At 37.7% G+C, this 24,299-nt stretch overlaps 1 protein-coding gene across 1 annotated transcript in view; it reads right to left on the reverse strand.

The window, feature by feature from the left end:
• The window catches only part of smarca2 (SWI/SNF related BAF chromatin remodeling complex subunit ATPase 2), a 52,343-nt gene that overhangs the window by 17,984 nt on the left and 10,060 nt on the right, over positions 1–24,299 (reverse strand). The window contains exons 8-24 of the mRNA XM_084728257.1: positions 23,724–23,897; positions 22,988–23,161; positions 21,571–21,741; positions 20,441–20,491; positions 18,159–18,289; positions 16,884–16,941; positions 16,492–16,586; positions 16,176–16,323; positions 12,276–12,439; positions 10,467–10,533; positions 10,233–10,343; positions 7,736–7,978; positions 6,488–6,601; positions 3,966–4,070; positions 3,354–3,440; positions 2,821–2,867; positions 2,017–2,183 (exon numbers count right to left, since the gene is read on the reverse strand). Coding sequence (XP_084584383.1) covers positions 2,017–2,183; positions 2,821–2,867; positions 3,354–3,440; positions 3,966–4,070; positions 6,488–6,601; positions 7,736–7,978; positions 10,233–10,343; positions 10,467–10,533; positions 12,276–12,439; positions 16,176–16,323; positions 16,492–16,586; positions 16,884–16,941; positions 18,159–18,289; positions 20,441–20,491; positions 21,571–21,741; positions 22,988–23,161; positions 23,724–23,897 — 2,107 coding nt within the window. The remainder of the gene's footprint in view (positions 1–2,016; positions 2,184–2,820; positions 2,868–3,353; positions 3,441–3,965; positions 4,071–6,487; positions 6,602–7,735; positions 7,979–10,232; positions 10,344–10,466; positions 10,534–12,275; positions 12,440–16,175; positions 16,324–16,491; positions 16,587–16,883; positions 16,942–18,158; positions 18,290–20,440; positions 20,492–21,570; positions 21,742–22,987; positions 23,162–23,723; positions 23,898–24,299) is intronic.

Genomic DNA, 24,299 nt, shown 5'->3' on the forward strand with positions numbered 1-24,299 from the left:
TAAATAAGTTATTGATTCCTTTCATGAATTTCTTTCTTCACTTGTAGACCAACATACTAATTATATGAATGAACTGACTGAAACATTTCATGTTAAAGCCAAATAACGTTAATAATAATGTTGTCTGACTGTGTGACTTTCACTCTCAAAATCTTGAATTACACTAAAAAAACACTAAACTGTGAGTTACTGCAAGATGATATGAGGCTGGATAAACACTGCAGGGCCAGTTTACTTAAAACTAAAGAACATACTTTTTAGAGGTGAAGACACTTTGTTTGACATGTTTTTGCAGTGCTGCTACCTGTTTTCACAAATGGAGAAAGCCCATCTTCCCCATCAGTCACACACTCAGCAGACAAAGAAAAACAGAGTGAGAGACAAATTCTGTATCATTTTCCACATTTTATTCTGTTTCAAAAAAAGAGTCAGAAAATAACATGGAAAATCAATAACAACTCCTCTGTGTACTTGGGTCGTACTGTTGCCAGACCGAGCTACTAATGGGATTGCCTTTGTTTGAGATGCTGAGTGCGGGCATCATGCTGAGTGTATGTGATGGGAAATCTCTGACACCCCAGCGTGGCAGATTATTATTCTTTTAGTCTGACAAATCTGTGTCAAAGGGGATTAAAAAAGGGAATTAAAAGAAATCTGACTTAATCTCAGATCATGATCATGTGTCTATTCGCAGGGATTAGTTGGAAAAATGTCGCATGTCTTTACATAGTATTTATCAACTTGGTACACAAAAGGCTTTGTGAATTGATGTAATATGGTAACAATACTTTAGATTTCACACACTGCATGGGGACCGCAGGAGGTGTGATAAGCCTGCACTGGCAGCTCCAAAATTCTTCCTACTTCCTTTTAACGTAAACAATAATATACTACAAGGTCGGGTTGGAGGATATAGGTAAAAATGTGTCCACTGGTAGAGATTGTGCAATACCACTTCCACCATGGGAGCAGGCTTTGTAGCAATTCAGGACTTCATTCATGAGTGATCTTATAATCTTGCAATGCTCGCTTGATTTCATGATCTCACAAATCCAGCTGCCTTGCCATGTAACATGATTTGGGCAGCAGGACTGTTTACTACGTTCTTATGTGACATGAGAGAAACGTTTGGTGGCAGTTATGCACCTCTGCTGGTTTGTCAAATGTCTCAAGAGAAGAGAGAGACAAGAGAGTGACGAGGCAAGTGAAATTGTAAATACAGAGCAGGAAGCATCCGAACCAAACCAAAATGAGGGTGAAGACGTGTTACTAAAAGGGGTGCAATTTCTAATAATATTATATCAATATGGTGGTGCAGTGGTTAGCACTGTGGCCTCACAGCAAGAAGTTTGTGAGTTTGAATCCCCCTAGCTGGGTATATCAGTATATCACATATACTGTGATATAAGATTCTGGCCATATAACCCAACCCTACTACAAGACGTCAAAATGGAAAAAGAACACAAGCTACTTCATCCAAATACTGGATGTTAAAAACTATCCAGTTGATAAATTATTGATATGAGTTTAAGTTCAACTAGGAGAATTCAACTCCTGAAACTGATGTGACAAGATCCGCTTGAGAGAACAACAAGATAGCACAACTGTACAATACAATTACACAGTAGAGCTTCTTCCCTCACAAATAATCTTTGGCTGAGTACAGATACTGGCATGCAGAAAATGCTTTAACCAAGCAACAATCATGTTTAAATTAGGCCTGTTATCAAGTTAGTCACAGAATTGAGATTAATTAACGACAGCTGATATGACCTGCCACTGACAATGTTAGGTGGACAATACTCTAAACCACTAGGGAAGGATCAGATTTTGCGTTATTTTACCTGATAAAATACATTAAAATATGCCTGGATCAGCTCTGATACTGATTTTTAGGATCGATAAGGGACATTTCTAATAATAATATATTATTTTCTATTATACACATAAATCTGTAATCATGTGTAGATTTGCCGTTCACAGAATTCTGAAACATAAGTAGATGTGTGAGCTCACCGTCAAGACGTAGATACTGAAAGTTGCGGTAGCTGAAGTAGTCCTCCATGATTGTCATGAGAGAGGTCATTTGGCAGAACAGCAGGACTCTGTGGTTAGTAGCCTGTAGCTTCGGCAGAATGCGATCTAGGAGCTCAAATTTCCCAGAGGCTCGATACAGATCATGCCTGGGTGGAGGTAATCAGGCAAAACATGTAACATAAGTCATCATTACCCATATAACGATTATTAAAGTCTCTGTAGCATCTAGTTTGACAACTGTTTATCGTCTAAATTGGCCAGTAAGCCCTGATGCTATGTTGTCACTCCAGCAGAGAATGAACTGCCCAGCCACAGCATCGTGTACTGTTATGTGTGACAACAGTAATGTCTTTATATTGTTTCTGTAATGAGATTAGTCTAGAGCCCTGCTAGCAGCTCTGTGAGCCTTGACTTTGGAATTTGTTTTTTAAAAAAGATCAAATTTGATGCAGCAAGACTAGAGCTATCATCTATTTTGCTCTATGCATTCTTCTCTCTTGTTAAAACCTGCCACCTACACCAATAATGCAATACTACCACTCAGATTCAGAGACTACACTGTTTTTATTTAATCCTTTTCAATCTGTTTCAACCAGCTTCACATACACTGCCTTCTGTGTCAACAACCATTTGCACTGCCCATTTTATTTAATGCTAGTGGCTTCAAACTAGAGGCCTGTGACCCTCTTAAAGTCACTGATTGGAAAAAAAACACTGACCCTGTGGGCAGACAAATCAAAGTTCAGGAATTAATTACTGGAAGACCTTTTATGTCCAACTTACCCACTGATGATGCCATTTGGATAGCCCAAGTGCTCAGCAAAAGATTCCTATAACAGAGAACATTCACTGGTTGAAATACACAGAGATGATCAAATTAACACCTACATTTGACTCTGGCTTTCCTGATTGATGACAGATATAGGTCTCTGAGCCATGTTCTTCTTCTTATATTAAATCTCTATGTGCAGTAAAGTTTTCTCATGCAGGACTTATTTTAAAGTTATAACCCTGCAGACAACAACAGTTCTTTGCTTAAAAAGAGGGTGCTCTATGAACTACATTGCTGGATAATTACTTTAATTCAGTGTAAGAACAAACAATGCAAGACACCATTCCAGATATTACTGGATGAAGAAAAAGTTAAATAAAAAAATGGAACAAATAATATAAAAAATAACATCCAGCATTTTAAGGTATGTATAGTACAGTGAGTAAATGACACACAGATGCAAAAGTAAAAATTTGTGTCATATTTTCTAGTGTCACTATTAAGAAGCTTTTAAAAGTCAGTATTGGTGATTTGGGGAACTCACCTCAATGTGCTGGAACATGTATGGATGGTTGCAGATCTTCTTCAGCTGCATGATGGTGTTCATCAGGGTCTTCGCGCCACCTTTGCCCTGAGGAAAATTATTACATTGAGTCGAGAAATTAAATTAATTAAAACAATACTTTTCTTGCTATGAGTTTAGACCTGCAATAGCTGATTTTTGTGCATCTTGAGGGCAGGGGAAGTTGTGAACACAACAATGACATATCATCTTTTTATTTTTATACAAACAAGCAAATTTCTTAGCAAACAGTTGCTTATTTACAGCCTTTTCATATAAATAAAGATGCCTGCTGTGCCTGCATCTCCATGTGATTTGGATAAACCAAGATATAGCCTCAGCCCAAGTTTTTAATATAGATTTGTTCAATATGTTTAGCAATCAACATCTTGTTCATTTCAGAGCACTATTTTAAAAGCAAAAGCAAGGGGAAAATGTAACTCCAATTATATAACAAAAGTCAGGGATCTTCTGATGTCAAACAGCAGGAAATGTTGCGCTCTCAGCTATACAGCTCAGTTTGTCAGCATGACACTGACTGATAAAAGAAAGCACAAACATTCAGTGAAGCCACAGGGGTCCTGGTAAATTTACCTTCTTGTCTTTCTCTGAGCCGTCAGTGAGGAGGATGCCTTTCTGCATGTGGCGGTACAAGACCTTCTGTATTGCAGACATGTCACATTTTATGACATACTCCACCTGCGTGAATGACATTAAAAGGCAATGCATCAGTAACAGGGTGGTGTCAGAATTGACAGGACTTTCTTGATCACTGTCTCCTCATTCTTGACACCATGAGAGAGAAAAATAACAGTTAATGATAAAATACACAACAAGAAAAGGGAAAGAGAGGGAAAGAAAGGCACATAGCGTACATTTCCATAACACACATAACGAAGAACAAAAAGAAGTTCAGGCTATTCAAGTCATTAGTTTCATAAACTTCAAGTTTCTTAGAAGCATGTTTTTCTTCAGTCAGCCCAATTTCCCAATAATGATCAATCTCAAAAGTTAAGTGTGTTCTTTACAAATAGTTTTAAATTTTAACATGTTTCCCAAAGAGCTGTCCTTGGTGCTGAAGATAAAGTTGAACATACTTTAAAGTAACTGCAGTTGGTTTGTTAACACACCAGAAAGATAGCTGATTGATTAGTCTTATTCCCAGGATTTTGTAGTGGTGTTTTGGGTTGGTTAAGCATCCTGAGTGCAGAAAAATAATGAGAAGATAAGAAGGTGTGGGCAAATAATGGGGTCTCAGTGGAAGTATGTACCAACTCCCACTGCTGATGGGTCGTGTTTGATGATTGAGAGGGATTTTTGTAAATGATAAGCCGTATTATATATTAAAAATACTTTAGTTACAATCCCTTGGAAATGTTCAGTGTGAAAATGAAGCTGAATGTTGAGTAAACCACTTTTCAGTTCATGTTGCTGGGTGGAGGTCAGAAAGAAACTTTTATTGATTTACCAGGTGCTCAAAGCAAACGCTACTATTAAGCTCATGTTAAAACCTACAATATGTCAGGCAAAGAAAGTGAGAGGATAGTGTCAACAGAAACTGGTAGATCAATTGCTAAATTAATTGGAGTGCTTGTTAGTTCAATAAAACATTTAGTTTTGGTTACTGGAGCTTCTCAAAATGCTCTTAGCCTCCCACGAGTCAATGTCACTCATTAATCTGGGATCATTTCTGTGACTGTCTTCAGTTATAATACTTTTAGGAAACACCTATTAAGCTTAAGAAGATTTGTAAGACAGATGATCATCTTAGACTTGGGATGCTTTTAAGAAACAGAGCCCTGGATGGTCTCACTATACTCATCCAGTCAATTAGGATGAGGTCTGGCTCTGCATCACCCTGATGGGACAATACATTTACAGTGAAATTTTCTATTTCAGTTTATCCCCTACAAATAAGACTGCCATCAGTGTCAGAAGTAAAATTGCCTTGTTAAATTAATTTATAGCTGAACCAAAGAAAATTCTCAACCCTTATGAGGAAGGGATGCACATTACTTTCAGGCAATTGCACAACTCTGACATAGAGGATTCATCACTGTTCATTGTTCATACTCACAGCTGGAAAGTGGCTCATTATTATTATCTTCCTCAAAGAGGCTATCTTTTTTGATTTGGTTGGTCTGTTTGTCTGTCAGCATCAATTTGAAGAGAAAAAAAAACTGATCCAACTTTAATTAGACTTGAAGAGTGTCTCATGGGCCAAAGAACAACCCATTAAATTTGTGGCAGATCGAAATCACAGGGCAGATACATGAATTATTTGTCACTTTCATTAACATTGTGAGGTCAATTATAACATCAGTGCCTATGGCAAAATGAACTGAAGTTGCTGCTCATGTGCAAAGCTGTCGTTATTAAAGTAAAGGGTGTTCTGCCACTAAACATGCAACAAAGCACAACAGCCACCACAAACATCACTGTAGAAACAAATGCAGGAGGCATGTAAGAAAGAAACAATGTCTGAATTATCCTTTTTTTTAAGTTGATGTAACCAAAATAAGTAAATAAATACATCCAGCTGTAAGATAAAAGCTCACCAAAATCAGCAGGTGGGTTGCATGTTCTACCCACTACTCATCCTAAAAAACTGACCTCGAGGTGGTACTTTAAGAATCACGTTTATGTTTTCACGGCTATCTCAAAAATGGCTTTCACCATTTTAACTGTTCAATTCATCTGTATCTTTGATTAATGGTCTCCTGTTTTAAAAATGACAACTTTTATGACTTTTGAATTTCATCAAAATCCTATTTTCATGAATTTCTCTCAGACTACTGCACCAAAAAAATGAGTCAGGATCATCTACAGATTTTGCTGATTCTAAAGTGTTTATGGAATTTCAATCTGTCAATCCATTTTGTTTTTACGAGCCAATCAATTGTTTTTTTTTTATCAAAATAGCAAATTTTCAAAAATTTAAAATACATAAATGCTTTGAGCCATCATCATGAAAATTAAGAGGAGTGTTCACTGAGCACAAACATATTCAGGTGCAACCTGTTTGCAGGTCATGTAATTATTAATTTATTATGGCATGCCTTATTAACCAATGCATTTAAAAAATATTATTTACAACAAACTGAATAAAATCTCACTTTCTCTGGTAGCTGAGACTCCACCTCCTTCTTCAGTCTGCGTAGCAGGAAGGGGCGGAGAACTTTATGCAAACGCCGAATAATCAGGATGGTCTCCTCCTCATTTAGGTCCACCTAAACATGTCAGGAAGCAAATGTGACAATACCTTAGAGAATGCTGAATATTCATGTATACATACTAGTCAACAGGATTAAGCACCACAGTGACAAGACTGTGACCCACTGATGTGTCTTAAAAACTGCAGTACAACCTGTTATGAAAAATAACAATACTGTGTGACTGTGCCTGAATGCTCCTTTCCTGAGGGATTTTTATTGGACATTGTGCTTTTGTTGCATTTAGCATTTAGCATTTATTACAGCCAGTGTAGACTCTAGCTGTCACATTAAAGGTCCCCTGTCAAATGTTTCTATGACAACAATGGACAAAAGTAACTATTTACCTTTTACCTTACTATTTACCTTTTTTCTCAGCTATGTCTTGCAAAGCTCAAACAATGTCTTGTACTTGCCTCCTACTTAAAAATAAGCAGTTTGTTTTATTTGTATTTTTCTTTCAAGTGGCCTGCCAGTTTGAGCCCACACTGAAACAAAATTTCAAACTCAGTTGAACCAGCAGGTCCCTATGGGGAATTATAATTACATTCATCCTTATTCAGAACATTTCCTGAGTATAAATTGCACATATGCACAACCTTAAATGACCTTTGTAAAATCTCAAACTTTAGGACTTATACTAAACTTTATATTTTAAAACCTTTCAGTACAAATGACATAAAATGGTGTGATTATTGTGATGGCAAGACAAATCCTCTGGGGAACAGATTTCAAGACAGACCCATTTAAAGAAACCTTTTAGCACCTTTCACTATATTCAGGTTTAGCAGAAAAAAATGGGCGCCTGCTTATGTTAAAATCTACAGCTAAATTAAAAAAGTAGGTGCTCGGGCTTAGAACTGTCTTCAAAAAGTTGCTAAGACTGTACTGCATAGTGCAACAACTGCAAGCTGAATGTGAGATGGGAATGTCCATTTTTTTCAGTTTCAAGTCATTGGTTGAATCTTTGGAAAACAGTTAACCACTCTGCCTGTGTAGCCAGGAATACATCTGGTACTCAAGATAAACACTGTGCATACAATATCCAACTGGCAAGAAAAATAAATTACGAACATTTTCAAATTGCATGACCCATGTCCACCTAAAAATGTTAATATTTCACCAAATGAAACTGTTTCTCCTACTACTCACCCTCTCCCCTGTCATGGCAAAGGGGGCGTTGAACCACTGCTCGAAGGTGCTGCAGCTCTTGAAGATGGTGGGCAGGAGGAAGTTGAGCAGGGCCCACAGTTCAGGCAACTTGTTCTGCAGAGGGGTACCGGTGAGGAGGAGGCGGCGGGGAGCCACATAGTGGGTGTTCAACACCTGGGTCAGCTTACAGTGGTGGTTCTTCATGCGGTGTCCCTCATCAACAATCATGTACTTCCAACGAATCTGTATGTGGAAGAAGACTTATTGGACCCTTTGGAATAGCGAAAAACATGGAAACAGTGTGTCGAAATTTGCATTTGAAATTTTTTTTGATTGCAAAGGAGCTCAGGAGAGACTGCAGAGAAGAACATTTTGATTTTCTACTCTGACTGTCCTCAGGGTAAACAACACTACTGAATACAAATAAGAAGTTTCTTACTCTCTTTCTTATTTCACATGCGTATAATAGCTCTGCACATGGTTTTAAGTGATTTGCACAAATTAAAAGTGTGCATTTTAATTAAAGGGATTAAAGGGATACATGTTTACTCCTCTGTAAATAAACATGTTTTATTTCAGCTCCTTGCCACCAAACACTGGCCTTAACACTTAAAGCCACAGACTCAACAAAGGTGGTTTCAAGGGTCTTCTGGTCCATGCTTATGCAACAGATTGATGCAGCTCCCACAGAATCTTTCACCATACATTCATATGGCAGACCTTCATGTACCTAAATATATGACATTCCTCAGTTTGGGCACATCGTAGTGGGTAACTGTATCTGAGAAACAAATCAGCACATCTGGCCGCTAAAGCTGTCGCTATACCAAAATGTTAAACTTTAATATAATACTAGTATAAAAACAATAATAGTCCAGTCAATACCTCTTTTTATATAAACAACAAAATTTATCAACTTATACGCATGCTTTATGAACATCAATGCCTCCCAACTCAGACAAAGTAAGTTTTTCTCCTTGTCTGTGGCATATTCTACTGATACAGACATTGAGACCAGGGCTGCACTGCAGTAACAGGCTATATTGCAATCTCAATAAAATTTCAATTAACTGTTCAACCCTAATTGAAACTGTTGTGAAAGGTATAATGTTGCTTGTATAATTTCAGTATGACTGTCCATAGATTATTTGCCTGTTTTTGCTGAGAACTGTGTTAGAGCCAGCTTTCTGAAGCAAAACAAATTGAGAAATCTCTTTTGATTTAATTTTGCCACCTGTCTCACAACTCACTTAGTATGCATGTACCTGTGCACAAACACACGGCACACTAGGACAAAGATAAATTATTTTGCAGGTTGTGTGTGAATGTTAACAATAGAAACACTGTCTGCAGCACTGACTGTGTATACAAATACAGAGTTAACAATAAAGTTTACAGCCTTAAAATTAGTAATATACAAAGCAACGTCATTAAACCAGTCAAAACATTTGCTGAGTCCAATCTAAGCCCAATGTCTTCATTACAAATTATTAAAGGGTTTGCAGACCAGCAACTGAAACACTGGTGCTTGTTGTTAGACCTTATGTATAAGTTGTACGCACGCTCATATATTTTCTAATTACACATTAAATACAATGCATGGATCTAACTGAGTAAGGATAAAACTGATGCTATTTTTTGCTGTGCACTCTTGGCAAATCACACACCCACCTTATTACTTATTCTGATTCAGCTTTCCAGTCACATATATGCAATGTAGCTAACACAGCATTCAATCATCAAAAGACCATTATTTTTCTTTTTTCCTCAAGATACTCTGAAGCTTGTGCATTAATTTATCAGAAGTAGGATCGACTGCAGTGCACTGATCTCAGGCCTCCACAAAAAATCGATGTATCAATTACAGCTCACACTGAGTGCTGCTGGTGCTGCCATATTTTAAATTGGAACAAAGAACCCACATCAAATTTGAAATTCAGTACTGGTGTCACATTTGCCTGTGTGAGTCTAATGATCCTATGACTACAAAACTTTTGATGTATAGCAGTGGGGTGCTGTATGATCCCTGAAGAGAGTCCCTCAGATCCACTGACTCCCTGCTCACTATACCAAAAACTCATGCTATGATGAAGCCCCTTCTGTAGTTTTAGATTCAAACAAACACAAATAAAGTCTGGATCTGAGGAGCGCCTGCTATAACTCACCTTTTTAGATTTGCCAGTGCCTACAGTAGAATCTGTTATATCTGCTTTTACCTGGAGTTGGTTGTTACCGCCTCCTTGAATTCATCAGTAAGTGCAGATTCAATGCAATTCTATAAGACAGTCAGTCACGAAAAGTAAGTTTCAAACTTTGGCATTTGCATGGGGAAACCTCGGGCATCAGTCTTGTAACAAGCAATTGGTAAAATTGTAGTGAAAAGTTTTATAACATTGCGAGTGAATAAAAGAGTGTGTGTCTGTAAAATGTGTGTATATGTGTGTATGAAGTGAGAAAGTAATTTATACAGTGAGGACAAAGCTTTGATGTCTCTTACCTTGGCTAGTATTTGCTTGTCCTTTATGATGTATTCATAGGTGGTCAGCAAGACATTGAACTTCCCGCTGCGGAGTTGAGGCACAAGCCCACGGCGCAAAGCAGGGGTACCCTTCCATGATGGAGACACAAAGAAAAGACAACTTTCTGTCACAAGTTAGCCAAAAAGCAATCAGAATGTGTTGGAAAAGAATGGTGAAAAAAAGGAACCTGGCATTAAAATGATTTTTCTTACTTTGTAAGCAATTTTGACAACAGAGGGTGCCCACTTGTCAAGTTCGTAGACCCAGTTAGATAAAGTCCTGGAAAAAAGGAAATCAATGGCAGTTACCACAATTGTTGGAGGTTACATAAGAAAGTGATCTAAATTTAGAGCAATTACAGACATATTCTTAACTGAGCTTGGCAAAGACATGAAGGAGAGAGGCGAAAGCAGCTCAAGGAATAATGCATTAAGAGGTGGGGTGCTTAGTGAAATGTCTATCATCAAGGTTGAGATATAATTTGCTGGATCGACATCAGAAGAAGAAAAAAAAATCCTTTTCTGTGCTAAGCAAAATACTATGCAAAAGGGTCAAATGGATTGCAGTTCACAATGAAAGACTTTTCTTTGAGAGGGCTTTGTGCAAAACTAGGCCCCCCAAGCATAACAAGCTCTCTGCCCATTAACTTTAATTTCCACACACATGACTATGAGCGAACGAGTGAGGGCAGGTTTAAGGCTTTTCTCCACATTAGCTCACTGTGCATATTGAAAAGAGAATTTAACATAGTGGCCCTAAGCTCAAATTTAAGCCTCCGCTGTTCTCAGTTTGCTGCAAAAAGCAGTGCACACCTCCGTAATGATGAAAAAACAGGAACTAGGGGAAAAACAAAAGCCCATTGTTCATTCTAATTCTTTAACACCTGCAGCTTTAAATTGCCACAAAAATATCTAATCAGGTGAAACTGGGAATTAGAACACAGTTTTCTCTGAAATCTAAATCTACAAATACAGGTGGGAAAGCATTGAGGCTGCTTTCACCTGCTATGTTTACAGATGCTGAATTGAGCCCAGGAGCATTAACCGACTTGTCCCATTTTTTTGAGAGTGGGATCGGGGTTGAAATAAAAGCACTAAACAACTGCAAGGTGGTCCACCTAGGAGAGGTGGTCTCCTGTGGCTTCCAAATGAAGGCTCGAGTGGTTGTTGTTTGTAGAATTTGAAAGGATTAATTAAGGGAAAACAGCAAGGGAAATCACAGATTTTGTGCAGCTAAATGTGTAATTGAAGAGATTCCCATATTTTCATCCCGCATGCCTTTATAATAACCAACAAAACAATGTAATGTGCCCTTGTTTTTTTTTTTTTCAACTTATTTTAGGGTTGTCTTGTATTCAAGCCAATAAAGTAATTCCTGTTAACTACTTCAGTGCTCATATTAACTCTCGTCACTCAAGCACACATCATGCACTTCTGTGTTGTAATAGCACAAATATTTTTAATACATCAAATATCTTTCTAATACATTTCTCTTGTGTTGTTCTTTCACAAAACTAAGACTAAAGAAGTGGCTAAGTAAAACTGTTCCAAAGGACATACATGAGACAGGGATATTCTCTGTCTTGTATGGGGTCCTTTGCTGAAAAAAATAGACTTCTGTACCAATGCAATGAGTTTTCACTCTATATAAACTGGATCTTAAAAAATAATGCTGAGTCCAGCATCATTCAAGCAGAGTAGTAAGTCACTGGTCTGTAAGAGTCAGCCTGTGTTTGCTGTTCCCTGTAGGAAGATAAATATGCACACTTGACACTTGAATTTTATTTGAGCAAACAGGAACATCAGTGTCTCAAATCGGGAATGGGACTCCTGACTCCCCCATTCTCTGTTACTGTCCTATCCCGTGATTTAGACTAATAAGGTCTGTGTATTTTGATCTAAAATGATTTCCAAGAGCAATTTTAAACTCTGCCTACACCAGTCCCTCGCTAAAAATATTTTAGGATGTCATAACACTGCACAGTGAGAGCGATTGATGGATGGCAGCTGTGGAATACTGACGAGAGAGGAACAATGATGAGAAAGGGACCGTTGAGCCTCTTGTGCTCCATCAGGTACGTGATAAGGGCAATGGTTTGGATGGTTTTGCCGAGGCCCATTTCATCAGCCAGGATGCCGTTTAGATTGTTGTTGTACAGGGACACCATCCACTCCAGCCCCTGGATCTAGATAACACAGGAAAAAAAAGACATGCCTAAAAATATGCTTGCAGAGATGATATCTTTACTCTGTTTGTTTCTCCACAACATTAGTCTGTGATTATTTCTACTCCACCAGCACATAAAAGACAAGGTAACGATTTACAGATCAAGATGGAGCACTGTAGACAGAGTTCAAGCAAATTATCAAGGAAAATTATATGTTGCATGTCCAATTGCATGTCAAAGAGACTAAATGTACCCTTTTTAAAAGGGCAGACATAACAATCAGAATACTTATAAATTATGTGGCATTATATATAAGGAGAGAACACATGTCACATCCTGCTCTTTCTTGTTAAATCTCTCCAGCTACTTTTAGCTGTGATAGTGTAAAGGTCAAAAAAAGGGTAGAAAATTGTGCTGCAACTAACACCAATGCTTTTTTTTAATTATCGATTTATCATTTGGTCTATAGTCAGAATAATGAAAAATGCCTGTAGCAGTTTCCAAAGCCAAAGGTGAAGTCTTCAAATAACTAGTTTTGTCTGACTAAAGCTGTTCAACTGACTATCTCAGAAGATGATGGAAATCAGTAAATACTCACAACTGAGAAGTTGAAACTTTTTGAGTATATGATAAAAATAGCTGCTAATTCATTTCTGATGATCGACTACTTGATTAATTGTGATTGTTTGAGTTCAACTAGAAAATCCTTTGCACTGACATTTAATGCTTTTCACAGTGCGAAGTTTGATCTCATTGCGACTTCTGTATTTTATATCCCAATTTAAACTCAGCAGCAAAATGTCCAATGTGTTACCAACTGTGTTGTTGTGTGGTCGGGGAAAACAATCAGCAACAGACAGTATAAAGAAACAGGAAAGGTCATGAGGGCACTGGCAGGAGAAAAGCAGACCACCAACCAATTAGTTAACGAAATACCTGACTTCACAGCTGATGGCACAGAAAAAAAGGCTGGTAGAGGGTACAATTAATAGAAAATGATGAATTGAAAATTGTATTATTAATGATGACCTTCTGTAAATTCTTGTTGACAATTCTGGTCTGTTACACAGGTTGCTGTTGGCTCAGCAGACAACTGATCCAATTATTGCACAGCTGAAATCTCTCCGATTTCCCAAGGGAGCTGCCACCATATCTCATTTAAAGCCTGGCACACCATAAATCAGAGGAGTTCTACGATTGCAACCAAATTGAAAGAAAGATAAATGTTTGCAGCATCCAATTGCCAGTTCCCTATCTCTTGTAATATACTACCTTTCACTGCGATCCCAACTTACTACAGTAGAGACGAGATTATAGTGTCACACTGGAAAACAATGGGATAACAACTTTATGTGCTGACAGTTGTCTTTAAACATGACTAAAATTATGAGCTGTCATTGGGCTTAAGAGGATGTGTTAGGTCACATCCTGCAACCATGACCAAACCCAGATGACAGTAGCTCTTTCCAACTGTACAGGACACTATGATTCTGACAAAGACAGACATGTCCCTGTTTCTCTCTCAAAAGCCCAGTTTCAAGTTTGTGTAAAGGGCCAAAAGAGTAGCACTTCTATTTTAATTTTCCATTCATATTGCTGTAAAAAAACAATTAAACACATAGTTTTCCCAGGAGTGATGATAGAAACAGTTATGTAGTGAACCATCTTGATTCCTTCTTATCTCAATTGAGAGTTGCACATGTGCAGTACTGATCAGGCATTTGCAAGTAAATGGCAGAAGGTAAAGAAAAAGTTTATGAGCTGAAGAATAAGCGAGCATTTAAATTAACCTGGAAACAGGAGTGTAATTGGATGGCATTATAGGATGTGAGTCAAATTCCAATTATGCAAATGTATTGGGCAGTTTGCCGCAAGCTTAAGAGCAAAGCAGATAAAGCTGGTTGGTCTTTCAAAGTGACATCAAGGTTCTGAAAAAGCCATAACATAAGCCAACAGCATTTCACTTGCATGGCAGCTTAGAGGGCTGCCAAGAACCACTCTTCTGGGGCCTTGTAAGAACATGAATGCTGAGGAAATTCAGGTAACTGCAAAACTGATGATCACAGCATATCATGTTTTTTTAAAAAAATGCTTGTTAATAGTTCCACTAGTTTTGTTTTTGTTATTTGATAATATATTATAAATAAAACAATATGTATAGGGGCAAGAAAAAGTTTCAGGCAGGTAGATTTATGACCCATTTGCTTGGCAAGTGAAAAAAACATTAATGTTGAATTCAGTATTTTCTTATGAATTTCTATGCCTTGAAAATAGAATGAAAATTAAATGATGATTAAAAGAATTGGTTATATATCTTGCTTAGAACAATACTCATGTGCCCACATGTAAGTTTTAAGTGTTATCTGTTGCTGTAATTGTTCCTTGTTTAAACACTGACCATGAAAAAAAAAAAACATTTTCTGTCATTCCACTGTAACAGATGGTGGACAAAAGCTATAGTAGTGGTTAAATGTAAAAGATAATACCAAGGCTGTAGTGTTTGAAATGCAAAATTTCCCTTTTTGTTTCACTGGACAGTGCTTTTCTTTGTGAGTCATAGTGAAGTAATGGTAACAAAAAAATAGATTTCATAACCTAAAACACTCGGATGCTCACTTAATCTGTCTAACTCTTATAGATAGCTGAAGCATCACATTAACTTTGGCTAAAATTTTAAATGCATTTTTGCACAGAACAAGGAATGGTATTACAAAGGGATCTCGTCATAAGAGGAACAAACCAGCAACTCTTTCAAATATGGGCATGCAAGTATTGTTGTAATGGGAACCAATCATTTATTGGACAATGGAAAATAATTATTGGTCGCAGCCCTGTGCTGCAGTATTAGATGTAAGTCTTCAAGATAGGGATGGATGACAAGGGTGTCTGTAATCTGCTACACCTTAAAGCCAAAATAAGAAATAACTTTACAAGTAATAATAAGACCATTTAATAATGAACACCCTTGTTAAACTGTATCATAAAACACTAACTCACCGAAAAAGTGTACAACTTACTCTGCAAGTTCAAAAACAAAGCAAATAAAAATTTTAATTCAACAGGGTTATCAAAACAAGTCTGTCTTGGAGCAGCAGCCAGAACCAAGGCAAGTTGTCCAAGTCCTGCTAGCTCAAGCCAAGAGCCCCAAGTACTTACAAATCTCCTGCTGCTGAGGTTGAACCAAATTCATCTACAAGAACAACATCTTGGACTTCTCTACTGGTGAAAGAAGCACTTCCAAGCTCTTGAAAACAGTTTGACATTGTGGCACAATGTAGCATGGCACAATACTGGAAAATTTCTCAAGGAACATATTACTGAATCTGTATATCGCCTCTCCTTCTCTAGAGATAAGACATATTTTACAATTATTACATGGATGGAAACTGCAATGTTTTAATTCACTTCAGCATTTCTTTTACAGTCACGTTTTTGCTAAATTACAGCCATGTGTCTGACTCAGCTGCCACCTTAAAAACACTTCTTGGCTGAATATTTCAAAGACAAGTTATCATCCAAGATATGAAAGAAAAATGGACAAAATGCATTTTTGAATTCACAAGTCATGTTAATGGGAAAAAAATCAAAGCTGGAAAAACAAATAAATAAATAAGAAATTGAAGGTGAAAACAAGAAGGTGAGAAGGTGGTTGTTTACTAAAAAGGTTGTTTAGTAGGCTATTTGGCAGACAGGTGATAAGCATTCAATCTCAAACTCATTTAAAACACATTGTGGAGAGAAAATAAATGTGTACCTGGTAATGTTTGAGAGTGCCGTTGATCAGCAGTGATGACTGCTTCTCCACTCTCTCAATGACAGCATGAGCAACACCATAGTAAGACTGGGAGCTGGTTTGTCCAGTAGGAACACTATACTCATCATCCACATCCTGCTTGGCTGACCTGAATGTGCATGAAAAAAGAAAACAAGAAGAAGAAGAAGAAGAAGAAGATATTATAGATATATAAATAGATATTATTTTTTTCTTTTAGATTTTTTCCCAACTGATGCAGTTCCTTGATGAAAAAAGTAAATGTGAAATAGTGGAATAGTAAGAAGTAATACAATACTCGATGATGTGCTTGGCAGCCGTCACACAGACTAAGTCTCCGTTGTTATCGATGATCTTCTCCTCGGTTTCTGCCTTGGCCACATCCTCTTCCTCCTTATATGTTAAAATGGATATCACATGACTGAGCACGCATGTTACAATAAAAGACAAATAACAAAAGTAGCTGTGGTAGGGATAAAAAAAATAATCAGCAGAAATAGCATTACTGATGTGTATATACCTATAGTGCCCTGTTGGATTCTGATGTGTGTATTTCGTATGTCTGTTAGTCTGACTGAGATGTGCAATAAATCTCATTTAAAAACATCTGCATTATTGAAGAACTGCAGGAGAGGGAGGCTCATCTGAAATCCTTCATTGTGGAAGTTCATTAATGAGAAATTTACTGACCTCCTCCTCAAACTCTGAGCCACTCTCCTCACTGTCTGACCGTGGAGCGACTTCATACCTGGTTTTTAAAGGAGGAACAGGAAAATAAAGGAAATAAAAGAACAGTTACTATATTTCTTTTCAGCAGAACTAACATGCAGCAGCCCCCAGTATGGGCAGGGTAGGGGGTTTTACTGTATTTGGGATGTCACCTGATTGAATCCTCCCTCAACTTTGACAAACTACACATCCAGCACACAGCCTCATGATTAGCCTATATCCTTATTAGCTGTGCTCAGATTACTGTATGTCAGCACAACACAGAGCACTAAAAAAAGAAAACAGATTAATAAAAAACAGGCAGCAAAAAAACATATTACATTTTTACGATGTTTGTTGCTCTGTGAGTTTGTTCAGCATCATGTAAACAATACAGGAGGTGTTTAGAAATAGTGCTTAGAGCCTGTAGTTGCATGGCTAAAGCGGAAGAAAATCTTACTATGTAAAAATGCGCCTTAGGTCACGACGCAAATCTTCTAGCTGTATTAATTAAAATAGAAGTGTATTTGTTCTGTCAGATGCACATGAAACAGTTGACTGAAAAATGCCTTATGTGTAGTAAGCCTTTACGCTTCTTCTCTAAAAAGTTACCTTTAAGAACAGATTCTGGTCTTATGACTGTAATTAAAACAGTTCAAGAACAGTAGTGACCAGTTTATTTGAAAAACCTCACACATCTGCTTATTAACTTACTCAGAACGCTGCTTTGTCACTTGATCTGCCCAGCCAAACCCGTGATAAAGGCGAAGATTTTTTAATTGCACTGTTAAAAAGTGGACCTATTCGGGCGCCAACATCCCTCTCACTCACAGCAGACAATGAATGAATGTCACGCTTCAGTTCAGACCTCAGCTGAACTGAGAAATTTGTGGCTGAATCCAAGTCATGCTTGTAAAATATGGTACTCTGGACAGCTCTTATCTGTTCAAAGTATTTGCCTTTGTATTTATCCATTTTGACTCTGATGAAAACACAGCAGTGTTGGTCCGTTTACACATCTAAAGGCGTCAAACAATCCGTGTTCTCCAATCAACAGCCCTCTTTTTTTCCCTTGGAAGTGACCTATTTTTGGGGGTTCTTCATTTTTGGCACACACACAAATAGTGAGCTAGAAAAAGTGCCACCTGCAGAAACTCACTTATTACTACTTACTGCGAAAAGACAAAAGTAACATCACTTTAATTTCAGAAATGTCAGAGGTTTATAAAAGTTCTCTGTAGTAATGTGCCTCCTCACCCAGGGTTCATCTCAAGCCAGGCCTCCAGCTGGCTGGATTTGGGAGCGTCTGTTCCCTGCAAAACTTTCCCAGTCTCCGTCTGGATCACTTTGACTGGCAGCTCACTCATTTGGCTGCTCTCATCCATGGGCTGCAGGACAAACATACCACAAAGACAAAACATGAAGCATCAAGTTCTATAAGAAGTGAGGAAAACAGTCAGATTTAAATCTCTGTTCAGCACCCCTTGCACAGATCTCTGTGATCACACACACTATATACTGTATTGTCATGCAGCCAAATTCACTATATAGTGATTCTCATTTACATCCCTTTATGTTTCTGTTGTTAGACTTGGAAAATAATGAAATTTGATCATGGTTCATGGCTACTACCTAACCAGCAGTCATTACCAAGCTGTTGCACTGCAGATTGCACTATTTTATGGTCATTACATTGTCTGACAAAATAAACAAAAATACAGGTCAATGACAGCAGCTGTGCTGAGAGAGCAGTTATACTGACATTTAAAATGAATGATCAGAGAAAAGTTTGGAACCCCCATCCCAGCCTCCATCAGAGTTGATTGGATCATTTAATGGTGATCTCTGGTAATGACAGTGTGACAATACGGAAATACAGATGATTGCCCAACGCTAGTAGATATAAAGCTGGCAGTGGAGAGTTTGAGAATGATCTCACCTGAAAATGCATCAGTTTTATGATAATAATCTGATTGATGGTCTGTATTTCTGTCTGTATTCCAATTCAGACTAAGAATACTAAGCTTCACTGATACACTGTCTACAATGCTACTTGAAAATAATGGGTGGGTAATAAATCCCAGTTTCAAACCCATCATAACCCCCTTATGAGAATACAACATCTGGGACTTGAAACTGATAGAAGACAGTGGAGGGAGAACACATATATACTACAGATTTAGATTTGTTTTTTGTTGCATTATTTAGAAGAAGTTGAATTTGCTTCATTAGTACTATCACCTAAGGTGCAGTTTGCCTCTGACTGGGTAATTAGTGTTTGATCTGATGTTTAGATTATTTTTCTTACTGCTGCCAGAGCACATTATGAGGAATGAGGTGAAGTGCATGTTTGGTTTCACAGCAGCCATAGTACATGAATCAGTGGAAGCCGCAGAGCAATAAATATCACCCTAATGAGGTTTGCTTCATACTTATATATTATCAAAGGATGAAGGATATATATAATTACAGGCTGTGATCCATCTATTAATCATGCTGTAGAGTTAAATAAGAAATACACTTTAAATGTGCAATATATTTTTTTTAAGTTCATATGGTGAACTTGTTATCAAACTGTTTCTTACTTAAATATCCAACAATTAGTGAAGAACATGACCTTCCATCAAGAATTGTTTTTGTGTCCACCTGATGAATGTAAGTCCAATATTTGCTCTCTGTTTTGGTCTCAGCCAACTCCTGAGGGAAATATTTGGCTCTTTAGCTACTTAATGCTCCACTGTGTTCACCAGCTGGTCGATAAGTGAATCTGTCTGCTGTTTGGCGCTGAGTATAGGCATGGAATTCAGTAATTTTTAGGGCAAGGCCACCATGGCCTTTGATAAATACAAGTTTATTGGTGTATTGAAACCAAAATGTAGGGCACCAAGGCAAAAACTAACAGTGCAATATTGCATGACAACAAAAGAGTACAATTACCTGATAATTAGCCTGATCTGCCACTGTCAGTAATCTCTACAAACACACATTATTGGACTGTAAGCTAACTATTAATACCAATAATTAACCACAGTCAATGTCAGAGTACCTTATCATAACATTACTTTAGCAGTTAGCTAGTGTTACTGTGTTTTACGCATCCCTGCACTCACTGGGAAAAAGATTACATCAAACCCCTCTTAAGAAATATGACATAATAATAATTCCTTTCGTGTCCTAGAAACACATGAAGAAAATGTGAGAAAAACATGTCGACAGTCTTGTCAATTTGGCATCACTATAATCCATAAACTGTTTTTATGTACAAACTTTATGTTTTAGATTTTTTCACCTCAACTCCCTGCCAGGCTTTGCTTGTTGCTGATGCTTTTTAGTAGGAGAGGATCATAGGAATGAGAGGCAAATCATTTTAAGAATTAAGATTTCTCAGTGAAGTATGTGCTGGTTGGTGGATCAGACCATGTTGATTATAGCCACTTTAAACAGACACAGCAGGTACACAATCCTACCAAATGATGATACCAAAATGGGAAATACTACAAGAAAAAGGAAAATATAAAAACATAAAGCACTCAGCTCACCTCTCCATCAGGTCCAATGGCACTGGTACCTTCACCATCTCCATCCACCTTCTAGATATGAAACACATGAACCCATTCAGCTGACATCTCATTGCTCATCTCATTACTAACAACAGGCTATGTTTAAAGTATAGGTCACACCAGTATAAGCATTATCTCAGTGATAGTGGCTCTATAATGGTTTTGGTTGCTTTTAACGGTATAATTTCCTCCATTGCTGCATTAAGGGGCAGAGTCACTCACTCTTTAGAGGTCACAATGGAAGAGCTCTCCATCAGGATCATGCAGTGTAATGACTTTTTTAAGGTGTATTCCCAGCATCATCATCACACATGCTCAACTGATGTGACACAGTATGTGGTTACAGAGAGAGCCTTTTCAAATGGTTAACATCCGTGTCAAGGATCTCAGACCAGGTGCTGCGAGCAGCTGAGAGTCTGCAGGTGTTCGTTCCAGTCAAAGACAACAAGAAATTAGTTCACCGATTAGTTATGCCTCTCCAACAGAAGGTGTGAAATTATGGGTAGTGAGTTTGACACCCTTTTGATGCTTTAAATCATAACGAGGCCATGTGATTCCTGACAATAACACCATTGTCATTCTGGAAGGTGTTTGAAATGAACAAAATAATGAACCATGAGATGAAAGAGATTATAAGGCCTAATTAATGTCATACTTAAACCCTGGTTGGTGCTCCCAGGGAGGTTTGGATTGACTTTATGTAAGGATGTACACCCAGCAACACTGAAAGACCACAAGAACCAAAGTCATTACAGTGTGTTTGCCTGGATTTCGACCAAAAATCAAAAATCTGCTTTGGTCAAGGTCAAACAAAAATGAAATTATATATTGTGACTCATCTTAAAAGATGCCCGTCTTCCACAGGTTTGAAGTTAAGTGGAACATACAAGGTTAGGGAGACAGAAAGTACTCAGACACATACGAACACATTGTTGAGTTTGCTCTTTTCATAAGATTTTTGACTCAATATGAAAAATACAGAAAACAGTAATATAAAAACCTTGGAGCAAAGCCTTGCTTTTCAGAAACTAGTATACTACTAATCCTAGATCCATCAATATAAAGTAACATGCTGTGAATAATCACCACTTGACCAGTTCCCCCATTACCTTCTTTTTCTTCTTCCTCCTCTTCTTCTCCTTGGCAGCTTGGGCAGCTTTGTGTTCGTACACCAGGGTGGTGAGGTTGGCCACGTATTCATCTGTCTGCTGCAGCAAGTAGGCCAAGCGCTTGTCCTTCTTTTGGTCAATGAGTTTTCGGTAGCCCTCTTCATCTTCTGCCTGAGTGGGCGATGATGAAAGAAGGTTATTATGATGGGACAGATCCGGAGTGTCTTGAGGATCACAATTGCAAAAATATTATCTACAGCTTGACAATATTTATTCAGAGTCAGTTAGCCTACATTTTGTTTGATTAGAACAGTTCTGGTGTGCTAATGCATCAATCAAATATACCAGATCAGTGTTGGTGCAAACAGTAACCTTATTACATGGATCAGTTATCAGATAGATGCCAATACACATTAAATACTGTTTTCTAGTCTCTGTCATGACTGACTAGTCACAGTTAGTCCAACAAGTCTTATAGACCGGTGCCTTGGACCATAAGTCCCTGACACCAATTGAAGAAATACCATTAATAGACCCTTTTCATGGCAGCCATACTGTATATTGATATGAAATAGCTGGGTAAGCTGAGGGTGCAATGATCCATCGGTCTGAATCAATATATCAATTCAGCCGTCCACAATCCAATAGGATCACTGAAAAGTTTAAATATTCATCATTGTCTTTATTTTGAAATTCGTATGACATGTGACTGTATTACTATTTCCGCCCAAGCACACCTACACATTCAAACAGTATACAGTATGCTAATGGCTGTAATTCTGTCATTTATTTTGTGTCTCAGGTGAACAGTGTGTTTCTGTTGGCTAAAAGAGTGGCTGTAACTTAAAGTGAGTATTCCTGACAATAAATAAAGTATTCCATATTAATTTATATCTCTGTATTGTCGGCCTGTTAGCTCCTAGTCTGTTGACTGTGCTGCATTGCTAAGATATTGGCCACAACAACAAAACTCTGTTGTTAAAATCTGACAGCAGGGATTACATTTGAGAGAAAAAGCATAATAATTTTATTGCTTGCTTTGTGTAAAGGCAGGTAGCAATCAACCAGGCAGCGAGAGAGTGATTTTCTGTTTCACAAGGTCTATTAAGCAGTATGTGACATAAGTAGTGCTTTGTAATATAATAATATAATGTAATATATTTATTAAATCTCTGTCAAAATCTGCAGTCTTTCACCTGTACATACACTGCATTAGTCTGTATATGGTCAGTTAAACTGGTGACAAAATGAGATGTCAATTCTGACCTCCTGCTGCTGTAAATTAATTCAAAACAAAAAGCCAAAATAAATCAATAGTTAAAACATTTTTCTGATGGTCAAACGTACAGCTTTTAGCATTGTGTTATTATTTTTGACAAGTGTGATATAAAATATATTTTCACTTCCAGGTCCTTACCATGAGTCTCCTCATCCTCTCCTTCTCGATTCTCTCTGTCTCTTTCTTCTGTTCCCGCTCCGTGTTGGTGTGCCAGTTGGCGACAGCTCTGGTGAGTTTCTGGATTTTACCGGTCACTGAACGGTGATATTCTTTGAAGTCTTTAGCATGCTGAAGGATACTGTTGAGATATTCCTGAAAAACAAGTCACATAACTTGAAGTATTAAAGACAGACAACATGGCACACAAGAAAAAAAACAATAAGCGCGATGTTGCCAGACTCTTTATTTGTCAGTTTTGTCATCCACTTGAGACAGATTAATCTCAACATGCAGGGGATGCTGTCTTGTGAGCTTTCTGACATTGTTAAGTTTTGTTTACACTATAGATGTCTCCTGTCAGACAGCTGATGTCTGTTTTTAAGTTTTCTCTTCTTCATCTTAACTTTTTCAATTGCAGCTCACAGAAAACATTTGAATACTGAAAAAAATGAAGGTGGCTTTAAACATCAGCTCAAAGTATTAGAGATTCACATTTTTATTGTATATCAAAATCTCGGTTATCAGTACAGCACTTGTTTCCAGGCCATTGATGGCAAATCCCTGCAACAACTGGAACAACAAATGATGGACAAAAGATCTGCTGTAATGGTTCAATACGAAGACTACACTGGACCATTTTTGTTCCTAGACCTTGAAATCAGCCCAGGCACAGCACCTCTCTGAGTTCTATTATAAACACTTTAGCATAGATCACCTGATGTTTCTGTCTGCGCTTCTTCTCCTGCTCAAGCTTTTGCTGTTTCTCCAGCTTCTCAGTCATGCGTGCCTCCCTCAGCGTCTGCCGCTTGCTGCGTCTGTAAGCCTTCGAGTTGAGGGCCGTCTCCAGGGTTGTGTCTCGCCTCATACATGCCACCACATCCTGCCTTAGCTTGAGATTTACACAGGTTACACATCAAATTCAATGTCTAGGTTTATCTATGTTAATAATCAATTCTGAACAATAACCACAGCTAAAAATAATACATAAATCTGCAGATAATGAGGCAATTAACAACTTGGAAGTTATTTTCTTAAGATTGTCATTAAGGGATGGCCTAAGGCAAAAAAACAAAATGTGATGTGCATTAAGTTATTTTTTAATATATCACTGAAACTCAAGAGACTAACAGCAACAACTGACACAACTATATTGTTTTAACAACTAAACTTTCTCCATTTCACTAGAATTCAAATTTGTGCAAACAGCATTATTATACAGTAAAAGTAACTAATTTCTTCCAACCCTTTTGGCACCTGAGGAACTTAAAATGACTCATAATTAAGAACAAAA

The sequence above is a fragment of the Lutjanus erythropterus genome, chromosome 10 (assembly GCF_056507025.1).
Source record: "Lutjanus erythropterus isolate fLutEry1 chromosome 10, fLutEry1.hap2, whole genome shotgun sequence".
In the NCBI taxonomy this organism is placed as follows: domain Eukaryota; kingdom Metazoa; phylum Chordata; class Actinopteri; order Lutjaniformes; family Lutjanidae; genus Lutjanus; species Lutjanus erythropterus.